The sequence below is a fragment of the Hydractinia symbiolongicarpus genome, chromosome 13 (genome assembly GCF_029227915.1).
Source record: "Hydractinia symbiolongicarpus strain clone_291-10 chromosome 13, HSymV2.1, whole genome shotgun sequence".
NCBI lineage: Eukaryota > Metazoa > Cnidaria > Hydrozoa > Anthoathecata > Hydractiniidae > Hydractinia > Hydractinia symbiolongicarpus.
In genome coordinates, this window is record NC_079887.1 from 10,428,865 (window position 1) to 10,444,777 (window position 15,913).

Genomic DNA, 15,913 nt, shown 5'->3' on the forward strand with positions numbered 1-15,913 from the left:
TGTAATGTTTTTCTACAATTTTACGACTTTTTATCAAATATATTGCAGAAAAAAGATATTTCGTCCATTATCAGTATTAAGTCTATATCCCAAACACATTTATTACAGAGATTGTCATCTCCATATGGACGTAAGGGCTTATGTAGGAAGTCACTGACTGATGACTGCATTCTCCGCCCTTTACAGTCAAATTATTTCTGTTCAATAATTTTACATGAATTTACAGAAATGACATAAATTCACGAGAAACTATTTTCCCGAATTCAGGGGCTTCTTTTTTGATAAAGAACGACGAAAATAAAGAGAAATATAGGCTCTGAAAAATTATACGTTATCGTAACAAAAATTACACAAATACTATGAAAATAAAGCTAACCTAAACCTTTTCGCGTAAAATTATCGTTAGTGCAATAAACATGTAGACGTGCGTTTTTTAATACTATTTTGTTTTTACCGCACATTACTAAACAGTACAGTTTTTCCAACGTTTGTCTAGATATGTGAATTACAACCAACACCACACAGTTGGCTTGTAAATCAAACAACATCTAAAACTCTGTAAAAACTATAAACTGGCATTGAGGAAATGTCTGCAAAAATGCTACGCATCAGGATTCATTCTCTAAACTTTTTAAGAATGCTTTGTTTTCACTCCATTTTTAGTAGCTGTACCAGTAGGATCAGCTGTGTTTCTTAACGTTATCATTTTCAAATGTTTTCACATTACCGATATCATCCATTTCGATATTTTTTGAATTTTAATTGTAAGATGAAACTTTTTAACTGGAGCATCTATCAATAAGACTATATGTATTTCTTAATGTTATCAGTCTCAAATGTTTTTATATTACCGATATCATCCATTTCGATATTGTTCGTATTAAAATGTGTAAGATGAAACTTTTCAACTTGAGCGTCTGTCAATAAGACTATATGTATTTCTTAATGTTATCAGTCTCAAATGTTTGTATATTACCGATATCATCCATTTCGATATTGTTTGTATTAAAATGTGTAAGATGAAACTTTTCAACTTGAGCATCCGTCATCCTTTTGATAGCTCTGTAGCCTTGCACAACTTCAAAGAGCATAAATAACAACATGATGATGTTGACCGCACGTTCCATCGGTAGGATTAAAGCATTTTCGTTAAACAACAAGAAACAAGTCAGTGGTAATTGTAGAATGAAAGTAACCAACCAGAAGCCAGCTAATTCTGGAACCTATTGTATACAAAGAAGAATGCGTAAATCCGATTCGTATTGCCTTGCAAAGTTTAACACAAGATTATATCTTAGGCTGGTCCTCATTAACAGATGGGCTTGTTAAGCTATCCGTATGTAGCTAGCTATACATTTACATCAGCCTATTCTGATTGACCTTTACCACTTCCCTCTGATTTGTTTTTTCCCCAAATTTTTTTTTGTTATTTCAGAAAATTAAAAAAATGTTAAAAAAATATATTGAATAATATTATTATAATATTATTGAATAAGTAAACGTTTAACTTCAATTTTTGGATCTCTTGGGATAAATCTGGCAATTGATAATATATTTGGATTCTTAAATTAAAAAGGTTAACCCGCAATGGAAAAAAATATATACCTACCTTTTCTTGCAAATTTCCTGAGTAGCCTAAATATAACCTGATCAACTCCAAACTGGCCATCACCACGTAAACAACAATCAAAACAAATTTATAGTATGGTCCAAGTTGACTGTACTAAAAGAAATATATATATAAAGAAGTAAAAGATTTTGCCAAACTGTTAAGTTTTTTTTAACACTTTACTTCCTGGAGTTATTTACATCTAAACCCATTTAAATTTAGATGATTGTATATCCACATCGTGTTTCTCAAATGACAAAAACAGCTTAAAATTCGTTAACAATTTCCTTGAGGGGTTCAAGGATATTTTCAGAAATTTTAAGAAGATCTGAGGAATACTGACCATCACGTTACTCTAATTTAAATATTACTTGATAGTTACAGCGATATGCAAAGTTACATAATAGTAAATAAAACTTGTTTTTGCGAAAAATGCTTTTCCACTCAACTAATTTTCAATGGAAAAGCGAACAAATTGAACACTGCTACAAACCACAGTGAAACTTTCTATTTCTTAGGCTTTGTTGTAACTTGAAAATGGGTATTGACACCTGAAATGCTTCAAAAAACTTTGTTTTGTAAAAATACAACATTACCTTTAAAGACAGCATGATAATGCAAATCAAAAACCATATTGGAGAGAAATGGCAGTTGAAGTAAAGTGCCATTTGCAGACCAAGGTTTGATAGCAACAAATTGCCTAAAAAGACATATCAACATGCTTATGCAGGGTCATTCCACAACAAGTTTATGTCACCCTTTAAAGCCGCAAAAGTTTATGTGGGTAAAAAATTTATATTTTGAATTTTTTTTAAACTGCAAAACCTATAATATCTACTTTGCATAAGTTACAAAATAAACTTAGGCAAAAAAACTTCTTCACATTAACTTGGCAAGATTGGCAAGGTTATTAATCCCTTTAAAAATATATAAAAATCAGTGGAAATGTCGCTAATGCTATTATTGACAATACTTCAAATTGACAGTACTATTAATAGTACTGTTTAATGTAACAACAACCCCATTACAACAACTAATGTGACATTGGCTTCCGTACATCACCGAAAATGCTAAAAACTTAGTCAAAATGTTGCATATTCTGAATGTTATATCTGCAGATCTCTTTAAACTACAACCATAAAAATGGAAAAGTAGAGAGGGGTACTGTGAAATGCAGGAGAAAACAACAGAATGAATTAAGCAATTATTGCCCGAAACGGCTTCAAAACATGGCCTAAAAAGCCATAAAATGGGTAAAAATGTCAATCGTGTTATGTTCTATATGTTCTATCTTCAGATCTGTTTAAATTTCAAGCTTAAAAATTGCAAGTGAAGGGAACTCTACAGGCATTGCCAAATGGAGAAAAACACAAACAATTGAAATAAGCAATGGCTTCAAAACCTGGCCGAAATGCTGAAAATTGGTAAAAGTCAAAAGTAGCATATTCTGAACGGTATATCGGCCGATATCATTGAACTACAACCTTAGGCTAAACCAGATGAAGACATTTGGTAAAATTTAGCATTTTGAAACGCTTAAAATTTGCCTAATAAAACTGGATCAAAGGTCCTAAGATACCAGGAATGACATTTCAGGAATAATAATAAGGTTGAAAAATTCTGCAAAATGTTATAGTCCAAGGGCTGATCCATCAGGGACTCCATAGGACTCCTCTGGTATCACATCTGACATTTGACGTTTGGTCAACACGAAATGTGGCAAAAAAGCCTTCCCATTTAGAGCAGCAAAAGTGTGGAATAATCTTCCAGACCAAGTGACCTGTGATGGAAGTCTGCTTTCATTTAAGACTTCCATCTCTAATGTATTTGGCAAATTCTAATGGAGATCACTTTTTAACTTTTTAATTTTTCTTTTTTATTCTTTTTCTTTTTAATTTTCACAGATTATAAATGTTACTATGTTTGATTGAGCTGAGGCAGTCTAAGGTTTATCACTCTTTGTTTCTTTTTTGTTCTAGTGGCCCCCAGTGGAAACAATCCACTAACTATAGGTTTTTGTTATTTTATGGGCTAGCCACTTTAATATTTATTATTATTATTATATAACCAGCAGTTAATGATTTGTTAAACAATTTGGTGAGAACAGGTAAAAAAAACTTTTAACACTTTCACCATGGCCTTATTGCTTTTTAGACAAGTTATTATTTTTCCGTCCAAGTGGGTATAAACATTTTGTTGAGAGGCTTTGCTTACGCAAAAGCAAAGAAGGCAATAAGTCCAGCAAAAAAGATTTATACAGAATGGCTAAAAAAATGTGGAAAGAACGCTATTCCCAATTCTCGATTATGGCAGATTAGAAAATGTTCACAGTAAAACCTGTGAACATTTTCTAATTTGTTGATTTTTTTTGATTTTTCCTAAAAGAAATAAGGAATTTGTCTCTATTTTTATATTTTTAACGGATGTTGCATTACCCCCTCCCCCTAACGGCCAATTTGCCATTAATGGAGACGTAAACTGTTTGTCAACGACCCCTTTGAATAATGCATTCGAACTCGAACTCTAGAGAAGATGCCGATAAGCCACAAACGCAAACTCGCCTGAAAACGCCCGCACTTTTTACGGCGTATGTGTTTTATCGGCACCCTCCTCTGACAGTCAGGGATAACTGAAATTAGGCTATAATAGTCTAATTAGTCTACGATAGCTTATTTAGGCGATTTATCTCTCCTAATTAGGCTATCAACATGGTTTTTGCTGCCTATCGCTGTTCTGTTGCATAATTGCAATGATTTTATTAGCTAAAAACATTCTATAGAACCCCCTTTTGATGGTCCAAATATATTTTTCTTTATTATTGCTGTCAGAAGATATAGCGTTTAGTTTGTTTTGATTAAAAACGCATGCGCTGTGTTACGGCTTCTTTGTTTCACGGCCACGGTTGCTTCTGAAAAAAGGCTAAAATTCCCGCGCGCATATTTTCAACATGGTGGCACATAGCCTAAATAGACTATTTTGCGTCTAATTAGCCGATCCAAAGACTTTTGACGTATAATTTTTAGTCTCGTGAAACTATAAAAAATTTTGCTCGAACGAAGATGATGTAATGAGCAACAAAGCTCCGAAAGAAGATGGCACGACCAGACATGGTTTTCGAGATAATCATAAAAGAAGATAGCAAATCGCCTAAATAGGAGATACTCGCCTAAATAGTCTATGAAAAATCTCCTAACTAAGCTACTAGCCTAATTTGGCGTGATAGCCTAATTTGCGGTTATCCCTGACTGTCTGAAATCTCTACAAAATTTAAAAACTTTAAATTACAATAAATCTTCTCCTAATAATCGTATGTTATTCCAAATTTTCTATCTTATATAACTTTTGCTGATAAATCCAAATATGCCACTCATTCTCCTCACAAAAGTTTCTTATCTTCTTTTTCAAAATTTATTGATTTCCAAACCCAGGAGGAGTCCTGAATTATAGCTACCTATAGTTGTCGCTACGTAAAACAAAAAACACGACTAGATAGAAAAAAAAGCATACCCCCTCCGATAAACGATTCCCTGCTGTTATCTATAAGATTTCCAGACCCAGGAAATACTTTGTCACTGACAGATGTGAACATGCTTCGCATCTTCGTCGCCATATTGACGGTATGTTTATAAAGAAGTCACGGCAGCCGACTTTATTGCTTCTTCGATCCACCCAAATTAGGGCAGTTGTCCAAAGTTGGACATTTTAAAGAGCCCTAGACATAGTCACTAGAAAAACACGATGTCCGGGCGAAATTATGCAAGCAAAACAAAGTTTTTTACATTCTTATGTCTTTGCTATTTTGAATAAAAGATGCCTAAACTTGTTTTCGAAGAAAACCGCTAGTTTTATTTATGTTCATTAAATTTGATAGACTTTTTCAGGAATAAAGTCCAAAAAAGTACAGCTATACCTTAATGCAAGCATATATATATTTTTTTGTTTGTTCGTTTGGAATAAAAAAACCTCACTTTGTTCATAGTCATATGACTTTTGTTCTGCAACTTCACATGAAAATAATTTTTTGAGTTCGCCAAGTGATCGCAAGTCAAAACATGTACCATGTAAGGCAAAAGCACACAAACTTCGGTCCGGTAGCAAAAACAACATTTTTTCCGGACTTTGTATAAGGCCCCACTTTGTGTGGGACACATTTTGTTGATTTGAATCTATTTTTGAACGCGAGAAGTCAAGACAGATAGATAGATGCGATGCGCATATTTTACATGACTAGCCTCACAAATATCGAGGGATATACCCTGTCTATTATTTCCAGGAGGGGCCATGGCTTTGATGGAGAGTCCTGGAGTATTTAATGCTCTCTTTGTGCTACGCAAACTCAATTACGGTCAGGCTCTGCCAGAAAACTCCCTCTGCAAACACATTGAACGGCCCACACAGTGCGCCATCTCCCCAATTTCCCTCTAATGGCTTGGGTTAACCCGAGGCTATGGTAATACAGTATTCTCTCCAATTAATGGACATTCTGAAAGGTGGACACCTGATTAGCGGACACTTTCTCCATGCACTGGCCGTTTTCTGGTCAGAGTCTCATAAAAAACTTTCTAATAAGCGGACACTCTGATTAGCTGACAAATTTGTTTGCACAAAATGGCAACTATAGGCTCTTTTTTTCTCTCCAATTATCAGACAGTCCAAAAAATTAGGGAGCAGCATACAAATTGAATAATTTTAAAATATTTTAAACACTTTGAAACTATACAAGAAATGTCAGCTTTTAGAGCCTCAATTTTCTTCGCAAACCAGTCAATCATATTTTGTTGTCCATAAAACTTATAATAACTGGTATTCCCAGACCATATCCACCTCCACAGTTAACCCTCTTTCCACAAACCTCAGTTGTAATTGTTCTGCCCAGATTGCGAAAACGGCCTGTTTATAAACAGGACAGCCGGATTATATACGCATGGCCCGATTATGTTTTTATTGCCTGATTATGTTGTGGATGAACACTGATATAATGGCTGGCTAAATGCTAAATTACACAAATTTTTGTGAATAAACCATGGACAAATTATGGTCACATGCCATTTTGCTCTATATACATGATAAAACACCATTGAAAGCTAACTAGATTTCGCGGAAGAGTGGGTTCGTTTTTATTTTTCGCAGGAACTGAATTCTGGGGATGACCTAAATTATTCGTTTTGCAGGGAATTAAGTTTGGTGAAAAGTTATTAAACTTGCGAATTCCAAAATTTAGTTTCCATGAAATTTCGTTTCACTTGAGAAACAACAACAACTTTGCCACCAAGGCTATTTGCTTGTCACGAATAATATAATAACCAGTCGGCCCTGATTATGTTCGTTCTATAATAAGTGAGAAATAATATAAAAATGTTGTACATAAGCCGGGCCGCCCTGATTATATTTGTTCTATAAATTCTCAAATAATATTAGACTGAGTCTGCCCGCCCTGATCATGTTTCTTTTTTAAGCAACAAATGATATTAGACTGTCGTACATAAGTCTGCCTGCCCCGATCATGTTTGTTTTTTAGGCAACAAATGATATTAGACTTTAGATAAACCGGCCTGCCCTGATTATGTTTCTTTTATAAGTGCCAAATAATATTTTTAAATGTTGTACATAATAAGCCGGCATGTCCTGATTATATTGTCCTGATTATGTATTTTCTGCCCTGTTTTTAACCAGGGCAAGCTGCCGTACATAATCAGGGCAGCGTTTATTATCTGGGCAGAACATAATGGAAGTGTTCGGAACTTTCAAGAACATGAAAGATGTTCACTTAGAGACAAATTTAAAATCATTCAAGTCAGGAAGTGAAGTTTTTTTAAAAAATCTTTTTGTTAATATATAGTTGATACCGTAATGCTTCGAATAAACGCCCCCTTCTATTAAATGCCCCCCTCAAATAGACTCCCCTCCTTTTCAGTCATTTTTTAAATAAACGCCTCCCTCGAATAGACGCCCCCTCGAATGGACGCCACCCTTGAATAGACGCCCCTCCCTCATAAGGGTCGTTTATTTAAGGTGATAGTATAGTACTAGTACTATATAGTACCTACTTTTTTCCTAAATCTTAGGTTTAAGGTAATTTAGTTTTTCAATTTGAAGTTCATTCACAAAAACATGCGAATATCTTTTATTTTCTGTTGTGAAGATATATATTATTATAGGTATCCTTAAAAACTGCAAAAGAGACAAAGTGTAAAAAATTTAATAAACGCTCCCCTCGAATAGACGCCCCCTAAAATTGTCAAAAAAATTAATAAACACCCCAGCCGTTTATTCGAAGCATTACGGTATTATGATATTGATATTTAAAAAAAAATTATATTGCGTTCATTTTAGTTGATTTCTTCTTTTTTCGTGTCTAAGTCCAGCACAGTACCTGCTAATTTTTTAAGTTACACATTTCTTATACATAATCGCATTTCTTCAAATTTTGAGCTTACGTTGCAAAACTTTTCAAAAGGCGGACACCTCTAATTAGCTGACAGTTTGTTCATGCATCAACGGCGTCTGCCAATTAGAGAGAATACTGTATTCAGTTGCCCATATTGAATTGTCAGCAAGGGGAATCAAACCCTGGTCTCCTGCACAAAGTGTGAGAGTTATAACCACTAAACTATGGTGTCAACAGAAATTTTGTTTATCAGTTATATCATCATCATCATAATCATTCTCGGCTTAACCTCCGTTTCCCATGCTAGCATGGGCTGGATGGGGTATATTAATGACTCTCTTCCAATGTGATCTAGACTATGTTAGATATAAACTCAACTTCCTCTGTATCAAGTCTGTCCTTATAACCTCCTGCCAAGTCTTTCTCGGTCTGCCTCTGGGCTTTGCCCCAGGAACTATCAAGTCTCTACACTTTCTTACCCAATTACCCCCCTCCATTCTTTCCAAGTGCCCCAGCCAAATCAATCTTCTTATCTGGATAACATCTTTAATTCTACGGATACTTTGCCTGCTTCTTAGCTCATCTGAACTCTTTCTGTCTCTCAGACTGACGTTACACATCCACCTAACCATTCTCATATCATTCCTTTCTGAACGGTCAAGATCTTTATGCTTCACCGCCTATGTCTCACAACATAACACTTCTTACCAGGCCTCATACAACCTACCTTTTAACCCAATTGACAAAACTCTGCTAGTCAACAAAGGAAGTAACTCTCTGAACTTTTTCCAAGGAGAACCTATCCTATACCTATCCAATAATAAATCTATGAGATTAATAAAGTTGTTGTGTAAAGAAGAGAAAGCATTATTTTTATTAACAAAGCATTGTTAGTATAATGACATGTTGCATAAATGTACATTTCACCGATTTTCTTCTTATTTCCTTAGCTATAGGAAACAAGTATGTTTTACTAAGTCAAAGAAATTTAGTATTTTAAATTAACCCAATTGACAAAACTCTGCTAGTCAACAAAGGAAGTAACTCTCTGAACTTTTTCCAAGGAGAACCTATCCTATACCTATCCAATAATAAATCTATGAGATTAATAAAGTTGTTGTGTAAAGAAGAGAAAGCATTATTTTTATTAACAAAGCATTGTTAGTATAATGACATGTTGCATAAATGTACATTTCACCGATTTTCTTCTTATTTCCTTAGCTATAGGAAACAAGTATGTTTTACTAAGTCAAAGAAATTTAGTATTTTAAATTAAACCAGTTGGTGTTGCCTTGCAATAATGTAATATTATAAAGGATATATCACTACAAGAATGATATATAAAAAATATATACCGTTAACAAAGAAAAAGCATTATACATACACACACCGCAGAGAAAAATGTGTTCTTGGATTTTTATGATAAAGAACATCTTTCCTTTTTCTTCATAGCATCTCATTTTTAAGTGTAACTTTGGATATTTTAGCCCTGGGTGCCAGCAACACAATGCTCTAAAACCGAAAGTCCACTTTCATTGCAACAAAGCGAGTTTTAATATGTGCAGTTCCGTGTCCGGGAGGTGCAATGTCCACTGGAAACAAAAATACTCAAACTGATAATGGTGGCTTTTCTATTAATTTCATTGCTCAGATTTTAAAATGATTTTAAAATGATTTTGACTTCTAAAATGTCTGTGTGGGCAAAAGCACTCCTAAATATTTCTAAGTTCCGTATATAACACGTTTAAATCTTACCCCGTAAAAGAGTCAACGGGCACGCTCAGTCCTTATTCCACGCTATTTTGTTCGCCTATACAACGACTCATTTCTCGAATATAAGACAAGCTGGGTTGGTTGTAAGAATGATCTTATAATGCGGAACTTGTGTTTTCGCTAAAAATATTTATCTTAAGTAGGGCTTTAAACACTGAAACAACGAATGGATAAACTTCAAAATCTTATTTGGTCAGGAAAAAAATTTTTATAGGGCCCCTTATTTACTCCACTTTGTCGGATCTCGTCAAGGAGGTTGACTGACTCGCTTCTCACATATATAATAAACACGATTGATTAATCAGATATCTTGGCTTCGTGAAATTTTTTTTAGTTCGGAAACTCAATTACGCAACAATTTTTATGTGAATCAAATCTGTCCACTTTGCAGATAATTTTGACCATTTGTCGTCTTATATGCATCGCACATTGTAACTTATGGCCCAATGTAATATTAATCACTTTAATGTCATACACATTAAACTGATTTGCTAAAAGCTTGAAGTGAACTTACCAATATAACTCTCTTCCTCAGAAAGAAGAGTAGAGATACAAGAGTAGAGATCATTTAATTTTTTTTAAAAAATTAATCCTTCCCACATATAAATACCACTACAGAGGAGAGAGAAATGGTTTGGGATTGAAATGTGAGAAATTATAATATATAGTGTCAAATTAGTAGAAGAATAGTGTAAATTAGTAGAAGTTTTATCAAAACTTGGTTAAAAATTACTTTAAAACATAGTTATGTCTTCTGTGTGTTGTATATATTGTATTATGCAGCATTATACTTTTGTTTGTTACAAATGTTATGCTAATCCTTTAGAACAGAAAATAACAACTTTAAAAATGGTATTTTTAGAAAGTATGCAAAATTTGGCAAGGGTAGTACGTACTCCACTGGTGTCAGCAGTGGTCAAAAAGCAATTTCCCAGATGTTTTTCTCTTGCAGCAATACAGAATCAAACAAAGGATGACAGCAGTTACAGTATGTTGCTGTGTTATGCTCACTTATTATAATAACGGTGCTTATATATCATTTTGATTACTTTACTTGTTCTTTAGAATATGTTGCTTTATTGCCTGATGAAACAAGTCGTGATATGACCCACATAAACAACAGAAATGCAACAACTCTATTTCTTACTGAACTAATGAGAGGTATGTGTAAACAGTGCTTTGAAAGAGTAAGTTTCATGGGTAAAAAGTGCCTTGCAAGAGAAAGTTTTGTGTGTTAAAACAGTGATATTGAAGTATACATGTTAAAGGAGTGTGTGAGGGTCTGAAAAGAAAGATTTTGGACCAAATTTTTTAAAATAGTAATTTTGTTGTACACCTCACCAAAGGTTGTGTACAATACTTGTGATTTTTCTTGCCTTGTTAAAAGTAGTTAAGGTATTCAACGAGTCTGTTTTTTTTGTTGATGACTGGTTTAATTTATTACATTAATTTGTTTTAATTTCTTTAACAACAAATATGTAGGTTTAGCAATGACACTCAGCTACTTTTTCCGTGAACCAGCAACAATTAACTATCCATTTGAGAAAGGTCCCCTTAGTCCTCGATTTCGTGGTGAACATGCTCTTCGAAGGTATCCATCTGGAGAGGAAAGATGCATTGCTTGCAAATTGTGCGAAGCTATTTGTCCAGCACAGGTAATTTTTCCTCCTGGGGAGAGTTTTACACATCCACCAAAAATCGATATCTAATGAAATATAAAAATAAGCATATGCTTTTAGCATATGCTTATTTTTTGTTATAAATCTGAGCCTGAAAATGTTTTTAAGTATTGTGATGATGTGAATAAAAATGGTAGCCAAGTCTGTTTTCAAATTTAACAGGGGTATCATAGTATGGATAATGATTGAGATTTTTTACACCATTTACAAGATACACCAAATTAAATCTGCACTAAATTTAGAATATTTTGACCTTTTATCAAACTAAACACAAAAGGGGAAACAAAATTTCTTTAAATCAGGGATAGAGCTTACAAAAATGATCGATGTCGATTTATATTATAGCACAGGATTGAATACCTTAGTGTACAAATTTTCGCGAGGATTTATTTTCGAGAATTGAGGCTTTTCAAAAATTTCGCGAGGATTTATTTTCGCGTAGCAAGCAAAATGTGGTATCAAATATATGTCAACTGCGCCTGGAATTAATGAAACTCATCTTCGTCCCCAGGGCTTGTTGCCTATTCCAAAGCCGCTGGCGCTTATTTTTACGGCTTATCAAGACTATGATACAAGCTAATTTTTATCACCAGTATATTGGTTACTATAAATAATTAATTGTTGTCTCGATGTTACAAATGTTCAGCCCAGAAAAAACAATTTGATCGAGTCCTCGTTTTTCTCGTGCACACAGCGAAAACGATGGATCTGGGTTGTTGATGTTTTTCAGTGCTTAATGTTAGAAAGTTTTATTTCAAAGCAAGTTTCAAGTTTACTGTTTACCTTGGTACTAAATTTTTATAGCGGTGAAATCTTTAAAGATTTTTAAAAATTTGTGGTAAATGTGTGATGAGATAAAGCTGATTTTGTTGGAATGCACTAACTTTTTGCAAGACGATTATCTGTTGAAAAAAATAGCAAGTCTTTGATTATGGCATTTAAATCTGGCTTGCTAAAGAGCAAATTTTGATATAGCTGGCCTATTGAATAATATTTTATAAGAATTCAGCATTATTAACTCTAGGTTTAAAATTGAGTGAAAAAACAAAACAAATTGGTTTATTAACCATCAGATCAGGCCTTAAATCTCCACATTTTCAGAACTAAATGAAAACAACCAGCTAGGATCGTTGTGGTCAGGAAAGGTCCTAGCAAACTAATCCCTAACTGAAGAGGTTATAAATTTTTATAACTATTTTGATATACTTTGGATTTTTAAGGAAAATTTCGCGAAGATTTATTTTCGCGAATCGAGGCTTTGTAAAAATTGTACAAGAATTTTTTTTTCGCGAATTCCCCATTTGGTAATATTTCGCGAGGATCTGATTTCGCGAATTTGGTCAAAATTCGCGAAAATTTGCACACTTAAAGTAATCAATTTTTATGACTTGCCTAGCAAGTCCACCTTAAATTTAACAAAATTTTCTCTGCCTAAGGTAATTTGACATAGCAAGTATATATTTTTAATGAATTTCAACTAATTTTAATAGTATTTTTCGATTTGTCGTTTCTTGATAGTGATAGATAGTAGGGAGATCTTTTATCTATTATCAGGCAAAGTAAAATAATTTTGGATATATAATTGCAGATGATCGAAATTCATCAAAAAATTGTTATAGGTGTGTTATGAAACAATTTCTAAAATCTTGATTCTCCTTGGTATTTAAAAAAATCTGCAAAAATTCAAAACTTCCTCCTTCAATATTCTTTGTTAGGAGAATCTTGTTTAGAATATTTGACTTCCTGTTTCTTAATCGATAAGTTTTAAGAATTAGGTAATTGACAAAATTTATTAAAATTGTACTTCTAGGCTATAACAATTGAAGCTGAGCCTCGTCCAGATGGCAGCAGAAGAACTACAAGATATGACATCGATATGACCAAATGTATCTATTGCGGATTTTGCCAAGAAGCTTGCCCTGTGGATGCGATTGTTGAGGTATAAATACTGAAATTTACTTCATATGTTTATGTTTATACCAGTGTACTCGATAACCAAGAAAACTTGTCTTTATCTAATCACGGCATCTGCGTTCTCTCATATTTTCTCACATTCTCATTAAATTCTCATGCTTATTTTTGTTACAGTTACATTGTTTTAAAATTCAGTAATCTCTACAGGAGCAGTTTTATTGGGTTTTTATTTGTGAGAGTTTAGTGTAGCAAGAGTTAGGAAAAGCCTTATTTTGGGCAAATAAGTTTTCAGTTAACCTTAGAAAACCTAGACCTAAATCGAATTGTTTATTTAGTAATAAAAACAAAGCCTTGTATTTCTCAAAGTATATGCTTTGAAAAGTAGTGTAATTTTTTTAGGGACCGAACTTTGAGTTCTCGACAGAAACCCATCAAGAATTACTTTACAACAAGGAAAAACTATTGGAAAACGGCGATAAATGGGAAGCGGAAATTGCTGGAAATATACAGGCTGATTATTTGTATAGATAACATAGTGTATGTTTATGTATATAATGTATTAAAAATTAATCTTGAGTTATTTGTTTTTTTTTTCTTTGTAGGTCAATTTTTCATGAACTGTTCTGTTTTTACATGTTCTATGGTTTTTATGTTAATCCCAAAGGGGGTATTTTTCATGCACACATATTTCACATTAGTGAAAATTTTCGATACAGAAAAATCTCTCGTTTTATACTTTTTACACTTTTTTCATACACTGAAGTGTTATAATATTGGTATGTTTTGGGCATATCCATATTTTACGTGTTTTAAATATTTACTTATATAAACTATAAAAGCAACTCTAAAGGACCATTTCACCAAGAAGCGAGAGAAAAAGCGAAAAAGAATATAGAAAAAAGAGGTAAAGGACGACAGATCAAGAAAAAACGAATATATAGAATTACCAACTAAATTTCTTTACATTAGATTTATCCCAATAAAAAATTTTTAAATTTAGAACAAATTTAGCGTAACTCAATTTGATGCTCCACCTTAAGCTATTTTAGATTTATAACATCCTGAACTGAAAAGCAGCTACTTGTGACAACACTAGCAGTGCATTTTAATTGCTTTACAATATCACCCACGCGATAATGGAGTGCGTTTAATTCAATGAATCAGTGTATTTCCGAAAGCATAAGCAACTGTACTAATTTTTTTTGAATGTGAAAAAGGATAGAAATGAATATTTTCAACTTGCGTAACAAAAACAGCTTGTTGTACGAAGATTTTTTTTAATTCATTTATTTGTTCGCTCTCCCATCCAAATGATGTTAGAAGGTAACCCCTGGACTTTTTAATGAACTCATTCAATACCAGCTATTGGTCCATAGGTGAATATTTATCATAGCACATCCGTATTTCATTCGTAAGAGAAAATGCCAGCTAATAGCTTGGACAAGATGGATTACATTTTAACTAGACAGGACTTGTCAATTCAGCACGTTTTGTATACATAAATGGGTTAGTAACAACACCCCGTAGCTTACTCTTTTGTGCTTAATTGTGGTGGGGGGAGGGGGTGGATTGCACTTTTTCGAATTTTTCACCCCAAAATCATTTTATAATAACACCCCCCCCCCTTATTTTATCGAAATTTGAGAATGAGACCCACCTCCTCCTTTTATCATCACCCCCCCCCCCCCCCCCCCCATAATAAGTTTTTTGGATATCACAAAGCAGCATCTTTTCTTATAATCAAAACAAATCTCAAGAACAAATACTATTTACAGGTTAAAAATAACAAATATCAACAAAATGTCAGCACAGTTTATTCGTCAAACATGTTAAAAGCATTGTTATCTTTATTTTTAGTTGTTTCACTAGTGTTAGTTTATTACCCCCCCATTTTACAGAAAATTTCGTAATACCCCCTTAGGTCAATATATTATGACCCCCCCATACTTAAAGAAATTTTCCCAGAAATACATACCCCCCAGCCCTACAATTAAGCACAAAAGAGTAGTTGACGTGGGGCAGGAATATACTCGAGATACCATGGATTATTAGTGGACTTTCAATAATTTTGAATCTGTATTTATTCTCTTGTGGTTTGGTTTTAAGATACGGTGAATAAATTTCAAAACTTCTTTTTTAGCTCTCTGAGGATTACTTAACCTTTAGCACGCGCTCCTTTTCTAGGTTTCGCCCCACTAGCGCACTCCATTTTTAACTAAAATTAAGGGTTTACTTGACCGGTCATATCTTTTGAATCACTTATATTCAGAAAAAAACTACAAACATTTTGAAAAAGCCTATAAGTGTAGGTATCTAAAAATGATAAATTTAAGTACATAGCATAAACTCTAAAAGAAACATAGGACCTGGAAATTCATGAAAAAAATCTGCGAAAAATTTTTGATTTGGGTTTATGTAAAATGAGAAAATTTCAAAGTTTCTGCCAAAATTTTATATTTTCACATTCTCTAACATATTTGTAAAGATAGTGCAAAAAATCAGAACATTCTGGCAATTTGAAGAACCACAATCGAAATTTAAAAATATCGA

General features: G+C 33.4%; 2 protein-coding genes across 3 annotated transcripts; one reads left to right on the forward strand and one right to left on the reverse strand.

Moving 5' to 3' along the window:
- Positions 1 to 310: 310 nt before the first annotated feature.
- LOC130622868 (transmembrane protein 17B-like) lies at positions 311 to 5,731 on the reverse strand. 2 transcript variants are annotated; one of them, XM_057438317.1, is made up of 4 exons: positions 5,578 to 5,731; positions 2,206 to 2,309; positions 1,610 to 1,723; positions 311 to 1,223 (listed from the first exon to the last, which is right to left on the reverse strand). In XM_057438317.1, exons 1-4 carry the CDS (start codon positions 5,714 to 5,716, stop codon positions 930 to 932), a joined length of 651 nt encoding a protein of 216 aa, XP_057294300.1. In that variant the 5' UTR covers positions 5,717 to 5,731; the 3' UTR covers positions 311 to 929. The 2 variants fall into 2 exon arrangements, with proteins under 2 accessions (XP_057294300.1, XP_057294301.1); XM_057438318.1 differs by lacking the exon at positions 5,578 to 5,731 and adding an exon at positions 5,117 to 5,274.
- A 4,771-nt stretch (positions 5,732 to 10,502) lies between these two features.
- Positions 10,503 to 13,939, forward strand: LOC130622866 (NADH-ubiquinone oxidoreductase subunit 8-like). The gene is made up of 5 exons (XM_057438315.1): positions 10,503 to 10,758; positions 10,836 to 10,931; positions 11,253 to 11,425; positions 13,260 to 13,388; positions 13,763 to 13,939. The coding sequence occupies exons 1-5, from the start codon at positions 10,518 to 10,520 to the stop codon at positions 13,892 to 13,894; spliced, it is 771 nt and encodes a 256-aa protein (XP_057294298.1). The 5' UTR covers positions 10,503 to 10,517; the 3' UTR covers positions 13,895 to 13,939.
- The last annotated feature ends 1,974 nt before the right edge of the window (positions 13,940 to 15,913 follow it).